The 8,571-nt window shown below is 56.8% G+C and overlaps 1 protein-coding gene across 3 annotated transcripts; it reads right to left on the reverse strand.

The window, feature by feature from the left end:
- Positions 1–958: 958 nt before the first annotated feature.
- Spib (Spi-B transcription factor) lies at positions 959–8,208 on the reverse strand. Of its 3 annotated transcripts, none has more exons than XM_027920294.2 (6): positions 8,158–8,208; positions 7,243–7,270; positions 5,315–5,387; positions 4,826–5,040; positions 4,321–4,471; positions 959–3,162 (listed from the first exon to the last, which is right to left on the reverse strand). In XM_027920294.2, the coding sequence occupies exons 1-6, from the start codon at positions 8,178–8,180 to the stop codon at positions 2,864–2,866; spliced, it is 789 nt and encodes a 262-aa protein (XP_027776095.1). In that variant the 5' UTR covers positions 8,181–8,208; the 3' UTR covers positions 959–2,863. The 3 variants fall into 3 exon arrangements, with proteins under 3 accessions (XP_027776095.1, XP_027776093.1, XP_027776096.1); XM_027920292.2 differs by having other exon boundaries at positions 5,315–5,390; positions 8,158–8,200; XM_027920295.2 differs by having other exon boundaries at positions 3,023–3,162; positions 4,325–4,471.
- Positions 8,209–8,571: the final 363 nt, after the last annotated feature.

The raw sequence follows: 8,571 nt of genomic DNA on the forward strand, positions 1-8,571 counted from the left end.
GGGCAGATCCAAAGGCCTGGGCCCCCGGCCACCTGGGGCTCTGGACTGGTCGCCGCGCCCCTTGGGACCGAGCCCAGCCGGCTGCCGCGACTGTTCCCGGAGCGAGCGAGGCGGGCACCGGACGCAGGGGAAGGGTGGTGTCCCCATGGGGGAGGGAGGGGAGCTGGGAAGGCCCTGGAGGGCTGCCGGGATGTTGGTGCCCTTCCCAGCAGGGGGACCTGCGGCTTTCCGAAGTGGGGTGGCGGGTGGCGGTGGGGCTGGAGGGGAAGGGGCGGGCCCCGGGGCGGGGCGGGACTTGGGGAAACCAGGTGTGTGGGGAGCGCTGGGTGGGCGTGGGAGGGAGGGACAGGGGTAGGGCGGGCCACCGAGAAGTGACGCTGCGTGAGGTACCCGGTAGGACGTGAAGCCCCTCCCCTTTTTCTTCCTACGCGTCTCCCACCCCCACCCCCCTTTTTCAAAATCCCCTAAGAATTGAAAACTTCCCTGCCCCCGGGGAGCGCCAGTCCAACCAGGAGGCAGCCTCCGTGTGACGCCTCGGGCTGCCAGGCAGACTGCCTCGCCTCTCCAGGACCCAGCAGTTTCACAGGGCCTGGTGACAAAGAGGGACTCTAACAACTGGAGCTTCGCGTCCACCACCGCCAGCCCGAGGGTTCAATTCGGAGAGAGGAAGACAGAGACCTAGAAAGAGGGAGATAGAGACCTAGACGGAAGAGAAAGAGAGGAGGAGGTGGGGCAGAACTCTAATTGGCTGGAAGAAAGGGAGACACAAAAATTAAACGGAACCCCCAATGTCTGCACATCTACATCCTCATTTTGTCATTCACTGCTCAGCCAGGTCTGGCCGTCATTGTTGCTTTGATTTCCTCTTGTATCTCCCCCTTCTCTGTTGCTCTCGCGATGTTTAAGCGACAGCCAGCCCTACTGCATCAGGAGGTTGCAAAGAGACCCAGGACATCCCTCCACTTTGACTCCTTTTGCTTTATTTTTATTCCACGTTTAGGGTGATGATGATAGCTTTTGTATAAAGTACCTTCTTTGCAGGAAGAAGCCCCAGGGAGGATTAGCACCAACGCTGTGTGCTGGGTATGCCAACATGGACCTTCTCTGGGTCCTTAAGGCTTCTCCTCCTCCCACCCTCCTTGGGGGTGGATTTCAGGAGATGTGTTGAAATTCAAGAGGGCTGACAGGTGGTTTTGTTTTTGTTTTTGTGCTGGGATGGAACCCACGGCCTCATCCGTACTGGGCAAGTGCTCTGCCACAGAGCTAGATCCTTAGACCCTTTTATTATTTTGAGGCAGGATCTCACTAAGTTGCCCAGCCTGGCCTTGAACTTGCAATTCTCCTGCCACAGCCTCCCCAGTAACTTGGATTACAGGTGTGCACCACCCAGACCAGCTTGCAAGGTTTTTTTTGAGATCCTTCTCCTTTCCCCCACTTTTCAGAGGGACAAACTGAGACTTCACTTGCTTAGCCCACCCAGCCTCGAGGCTCCGGACCTTTGACTCCCATGGTTCCCAAGTGACAGCTCCCACACAGGCAGGCTCTGGCTCCTGCTGGATTTTTGCACAGGGTAGAAACTCAATATTGGGACCAAGGAAGTGCAAGAATAGATGATGCGTTATGAGGAGGCCACTCTCCTGCTGCAACCTCTCCACATCAAAAAGCTGGCTCACTGTCACCAGATCGTCCAAAGATTTAAGCGAAGCCAGAAATCTGGACCATGAAACATCTCCCTATTTCAAAGATTGGCTGTTAATTCAGGTTCTTCCCCTCAAAACGCTTCAGTGAACTAAAGAAAACACCACCAGGGACCTAGTTTGCCTGGGTGGGGGTGGGGATTCACCAGCTTGAGACCTCTCCCTAGAATTGCCATGGGAGGGGGGAGGCCGCCCAACACACAGAAATCCCCGTGGTGGCAGAAGGGTGCTCACAGGGGCCTACAAAGGGCACCCCAGGAAGGTCCAGAGATCTCAGACCTCCTTTGGGACTTCTAAGGGATCCCCTGAGGGGGGGTTGTCTCAGATGTGACTGGAGGATCCCAGATATGACAAGAGGGGCCCAAACTAAGTGCTACTGAACCCCTACCCCAACCCTAGACCCTAACAAGTCATTTCAGACATAACCAAAGGATCACAAAGGTGCTCTAGATGTGATTAGAGAGTTCCAGACTCCCCCCCCCCCGCCCCTCAAAAGTGATAGTAGAGTGATTCCATAGAACAGGGGATCTCAAAAACGGCAAAGGGATCTGAGGGTACAGAGTGACAAGAACCATAGATGGACAGAGATCTGGGAAGATAAAGGGTTCCACAGAGGGCTTTAGACGTAACCAGGGGACCTCAGATCTGACAACAGGGATCCAGACTTGAGAAGGGGATCCCAAAGGGACCCCACGCCCCACCCCAGGGTTTAAGGTTTCTGGAAGCACCCCCTCCTGGTGTGATGATCTGATGAGATTGAAGGTTCACAGACACACAAGGGGCTTCAAAGAGGTGACTGGCCTGGATGGAGGGGACCTCAGACATAAGGGGAATCCCCCAGAAGTTCTTGGAATTCTGGACACACTGCCCATGCCCCACCCCCCTGCCTGCCACACACAATACAGTGGTCCATAGGTCCTGTGACTCAAAACATGACGATCCTGGGGGATCCTGTACATGACAAAAGAGTCCCAGAAACACACTGGGGAGTCCTAGAGGGGCCCTGGGCAGGGCTTAGGGATTGTGGCAGCCCCCACCCCAAATGTAGGGATCCATGGATCCTATGTCCTAGAGTGCCATGACGCCAAGGTGACCCAGGGACTCTGGAGGGGTCCTGGCTGAGCCATGAGGTCCCCAAGCGGCTCCACAGGCGAGGCTCGGTGCGCTCAGGCCCGGCGGGCGGCCGGCAGCAGCGCGCTGTCGAACTGGTAGGTGAGCTTGCGCTTGACCTTGCGGATCTCGCCGGTCTTGGCGTAGTTGCGGAGCGCGCGCGCCAGCTTCTGGTAAGTCATGCGCTTGCGGTTGCCCTTCTGCTGGCCCCAGCGGCGCGCCAGGAGCTCCTTGTGCTTCGAGGAGAACTGGAAGACGCCGGCGCCCGGCTCCACCCACCACACGCACTCGCGCATGTCCCCGCGCGTCAGCAGCCCCAGCAGGAACTGGTACAGGCGCAGCTTCTTGCGGGCCCCTGCAGCAGCGCGGGACACGCGTCAGCGGACGTCCCTCCGGCCCCGCCCGCTTCCGCCCCAGCCTCTGGGTCTGGGGAGTTGGCCGTTGGGTACACCTGTCTCTGCCCCCTCCTGAAGCCATTAGCTCCGGAATACCCACCCCTCTGCCCTGCTTCGGCCTTCAGGATTTGTGTGCCCTGTTCCCTGCTCTGCACTCGTTTGGTCTTGTTTATGGTCCTGGGGATGGAACCGGGCGTTGCGTGGTATTGACCGCGCTCCTATGGGACCGACTGGCGGGCGCTCTGGAGTCAGCTTGGACCCCAAGACCGATTCTCCAGCTCCTAGTCTAACCCTAACCTCTCTGCCCCAGGCAAGGTGGGGTCCTGGTAGAGGCCAGGGCATAGGACTCCTGGGCTCCTACAAGCAGCAACGGCCCCACAAAACTGGTGACTTCAAAATGGGGCACGCCCACCTGCCCTGTCTCAGCACTGTGATCGGAGGTGGTGACCACCTCTCTGAGCTGGAGTCTTCTCAGTCGAAAGTGGGCTCCCGTGCGGGCTTATTTTACTGTTATAAATTTCGAGGGAGCTTTTCACTCCAGGTGTCTCACTGGGCACTTTCCAAATGTGAGGTCATTTCATTTTCATCATAACCCACAAGACAGGGATGAGGACAGCGACGCCCAGTTCACAGATGGGAAACAGGCCCACTGGCAAACACAATCCGTGGCCAACTTCCCAGTTGGGTGTGAGATATAGACTGTGGGCAGCAGCAAGGGTTAACAAATTGGGGGTGGGTCCTGGGATTCCTTTTGCGGCTCTTGCCTTGGTAATGATGGTGAAGATATGGACATACTGGGCACTCACTGTGCCACCCAGTGCTATCCCATCTGCACCTACAAACCCATTTAGTCCTCCCTACAGCCTCGCGGGGGGTACTGACTATCACTCAAAGTCACTCGAAGGCCCCCCTCCCACTCAAAGTCATTCCCTCTGTGCAGACTGGAAACCAAGGCACAGAGAGGTGGAGGTGCTTGCCCAAGGTCACACAGCCAGCAGGTGGCATGGATCTGGAACCTACTCTCAGAGGTGCAGAATACAGTAGGAGAAGCCATGATTCCTTCAGACCCTCCCTCTGTCTCTATTGGGCATTTCCTCCACCTCCCCACTCCCACGTACCTGCCTCGGATCCCCTTCCTTCAGGGCCAGTCATGAGGACCTCGTCCGACTCGCTGTCTGAGACTTCAAGGGCAGGACTGTCCAGCAGCAGGTCTTCCTCCTCTGACAGCACTGGGCTGGGGTACGGGGCACACACCAGGGGGCCCAGAGTCTGTGGAAGGCCAGTGTCACCTGCATATCCAGGGACCCTCTCTCCCTCCCTCTCCCTTTTCTGTGGCTCTCTTTGCTCTGTCTCCATTTTATTTTTAGTTTGGATGCTGGCCTTGGATCATATCTCCATGTCCAGGCCAGGGGACACCTGAGCTGCCTCCATTAAGGCCTGGCCAGCACACAGGGCCAGTCTGGGCAGCCCCTTGGTGCACTGGAACAGGGACAGCTCTTGCCCTGGGGCACTGAAGGAACAAGAAGGTTGCTGTATGCCCAGGTTTGGCTGAGCACAGTGCCTGGCCCTTCGGACACCTGCACCAGATGATGGCTTTGGTTTTCATTGTCCCCTGCCCCTCACCTGGCTGGTGAAGTCCTCGCTGGGGTATGCTGGGAGGCTGGGCCCAGAGGCCTCCAGGCTGGGAGCTGGGTCCAGATTCCCTGCAGGACTGTAGGCTGAGGGTCCATAGCAGAGCTGGGCAGCTGAGGGATGACCATAGGTGGCCATTGCTGGGTCAAAGCCTTCATAGGAGGTGGCTGGGACAGGGGGGGCCTCGGCCCAGCCCCACAGAGAGTCTGGGAGAAAGCACTGAGTCAGAAGCCAGGAGGTCTGAGGAGGCCCCCTCCCACTCAGTGTCCCCAGCACAGAGGGACTATTGTGGGCTGTGCAAATCTCTGACCCCAGGATTTGCATGGGGGAGTGATGTGGGGGAGAGGAAGGGGAGGCGGTCTGGAAGCCTGGGCCACCCTTCTACCATGCCACATGAGACCTCCCTTGAGCCTCAGCTTCCCCATCTGTGAAATGGGCCCAAGGCCCAGGTGGGGAGGGGTCTGGGCCAGCGCCACTCACCAGAAGCCCCCTCTGAGTCGGGGTAGCTGGAGTGCTTGCAGCTGTCCAGGTCGTAGAAGACGCCATCTGGGTACTGCTGGGGTTGGGGGGAGAGGATCAACCCGGGGTTCAGGGAGCCCCATCTCCACCCTGGACCCCAGGAGAGACTGACAGAGCCAGAGGAAGAGGAGAGGCTGGTGAGGGGAGAGGCTGGTGAGGGCAGAGAGACTCAGAGACCAGGTACCACAGTCAGGCAGGAGCGGAGACAGGCACACTGTGAGCAGGACACACAGCAGTTGTGGCTCCTGAGGACCTGGCAGCCGGTCTACGTGCAGTCGGTATGACAGGGTGCTGAGGAGGTGTGGCAGGGGTGAGGGCTCCACACTTCCTTAAAACACCTCCGTGCTGCTCTGGGTTGTTCCAAGAGTCATGTGTTGCATGAGCCTCAGAAATCTAGTGGACACTAAAGCTAGCATCAATATCCACCATCCCTGTGACCCTGCAGCCCCCGTAAGCCCAGGACAGCTGAAAACCTTGCCCACAGAAGAGCCTTGGTCAGGAATAATCAGAGCAGTTTTGTTAAGAGTTCCAGACCGGAAGCAGGGTCCCCAGCAGGATGAATGAACAAGCTGTGGCATAGTTGGCTAGAGTACTATACAGCAAGGAAAAAGAACAGCCACATTTAATGTAGAGGGAAGAGAGTCAAGTCCCCAACAGGACCTGCTGCATGAGTCATTTCATATAAAGTTCAAAAACAGGCAAAACAGGGCTGGGGATGTGGCTCAAGCGGTAGTGCGCTCGCCTGGCATGCGTGCGGCCCGGGTTCGATCCTTAGCACCACATACAAACAAAAATGTTGTGTCCACCGAAAACTAAAAAAAAAATAAATATTAAAAAAATTCTCTCTCTCTCTCTCTTTAAAAAAAAAAAAATAGGCAAAACAATCGATGATGCCAGGCAGGTATTTCCTGGGAAGGGACATGAGGGAATGCTCTATTCTGGAATAATGGGAATGTTCTGGATCTGCATCTGGTCAATGGTGGCAAGGGTGTGACAATGTGAAAACTCATGGACATACACAAACGTGGACAGTCAGCTGATGTGTAACTTATATTCAATTGGGGGAAAAAAAAGAAAAAAAAAAAAAAAAAACCTCGAGGCTGGGAAGTGATCCAGAAGTAGTTTTCTTTCAACCACATCAGGAAGGTTTTCTCTCTTGGACTGAATTGTGGCTCCTGGGAAGTTGGGTATAGTATTTTCTGTGTTTGAAGAATTATGGAATAAAGGAAAAAAGTTTAAAAGCCAGGTGTGGTGGTGTACATCTATAATCCCAGCTACTTTGGAGGCTGAGGCAGGAAGACTTCTAGTTCAGGGCCAGCCTCAGCAACTTAGGCAGACCCCATCTCAAAATCAAAATTAAAAAGGACTGCTGGGCACAGTGGCCCCCACCTGTAATCCCAGTGACTCAGGAGGCTGAGGCAGGAGGATCATGAGTTCAAAGCCAGCCTCAGCAAAAGCAAGGCACTAAGCAGCTCAGTGAGACCCTGTCTCTAAATAAAATACAAAATAGGGCTGGGGATGTGGCTCAGTGGCCGAGTGCCCCCGGGGTTCAATCCCCAGTACCCTCTACCCCCAAAAAAGGACTGAGGCTCAGTGATAGAGCACCATGGGTTCAATCTCCAGTACTAGGAGTAGGGAGTCAGGAAGAGGAATGAATACACTTGCCAAGTATGGGACAGACAGACACTCAAGTCCCAGGGTGGTCTCAGAGCTTGCAAAAGGGATAGAGAAATCAGAAATAGGTCTGGGATGGGAACAGGGTGGGAGGATAACAAGCAGGAGTTCAGAAAGACAAAGAGAGAAGAAGGCACTGAAGGGGAAACTGAGGCAGAGGTGACCTGAGGGGCTCATGGAGGGCCATAGGCCCCACCCCAGGGGACCCAACTTACCAGACAGCTGAAGTGTGGCCCATCGAGCCTGGCAGGGGAGAGACACAGGGGCATGTCAGAGCCACCCTCAGCCACCTGAGTCTCCAACTGGTTGGGGGCTGATGGGGGAGGTGGCAGCAGCTGTGCCACTGCAGCTCTGAAGTCTGCTGGGTGTCCCTGGGTGAGACCAGCCCCGCCACATTCACCCCCCACTCCCCCACCAGGACAGGAAGTGGGGGGGCCAGGCAAATGTCCCCCCCTCCCCAGAATTTGCATAGACAAAAGCTGCAGGGGGGCAGGGAAAGTGAAGAAGAGAAAGTCCCCGAGAGGAGGTTGGGCACCAGCAGGTGGGGGGTGGCCAGGGCCCTTAGTGGGCAAGTCTGGCAAATGGGTCCGACTTGGACCAGGGAGAAATGTCTGGGCAGAGGGAGAGAGAGACAGGGAACCAGATGAGGGGGAGTGGGAAGTGGGAAGAGGAGGAAGGCATGGAAAGAGACTCCTGCACAGGGACAAGATATTTCTTGGCCCCAGGAATGTAGATAGGGTGGTGGGGACCGACCAAAGGAGAGAAGCCGGGGGACAGAACTGAAGGGAGGAAACAAGAGGAAGCAAGAGGCGGAGAGCAGAGCCCGAGGAACAGAACAGACATGGCAGGGAGGCCCGGAGACAGACACAGGGCCACCTGGGAGAGGACATGGCCCGAGAGGAGAGCAGCAAGTGTCCCCAGATGCCACTTCTGGGGACCTGGAGAAGCAGGCTTGGGAAGAAGGGAGGGAAGTCTGTGGTGAAAGAATCAGGGCAAAGGCAGCGTGGACCCCGGTTCCATCCACCTGCTCCTGGGCGGGGCAGGCGTCCATGAGGATGGGGCCTGGAGGAGGGGCCCAGGGGGTGGCGCAGGATGGGGGTCCCAATGTGGGCTTAGGGGGACCCACTTACTGTGCAGCCTCCAGGGCGAGCATGTTGGTGCCGGGCAGCTGGACTTGCTGTGGGCGGCAGCTGCCACCCCTCTATATACCTTGGCCCAGCCCCCAGGGGAGGGGCGGAGCACTGGGCACGCCCCAAAAATCCCCTTGGGGAGGGGTCAGGGGAAGGGGCTGGATTGCACAATGCATTTGGTCATGTGGTGGGAAGGGCAGACCCACAGGCCGTCTGGATTTGGGGATCCCCATTTTTGGGGGCTGGCTCTGGGTGGTAGAGATGGGATAACTGGATTTGGTGGGGTGATGGAAAAAGGAACAGATGTGGCTGTGGTCAGTGAGGAGAGATCAGGACAGGGGGCTGTGGACCGTGGAGTCAAATCTCAGAAGCAGAGTGCCAGGGGCCAGCCACCACAGGATAGGGTGACAAGAG

The sequence above is a fragment of the Marmota flaviventris genome, chromosome 18 (genome assembly GCF_047511675.1).
Source record: "Marmota flaviventris isolate mMarFla1 chromosome 18, mMarFla1.hap1, whole genome shotgun sequence".
In the NCBI taxonomy this organism is placed as follows: domain Eukaryota; kingdom Metazoa; phylum Chordata; class Mammalia; order Rodentia; family Sciuridae; genus Marmota; species Marmota flaviventris.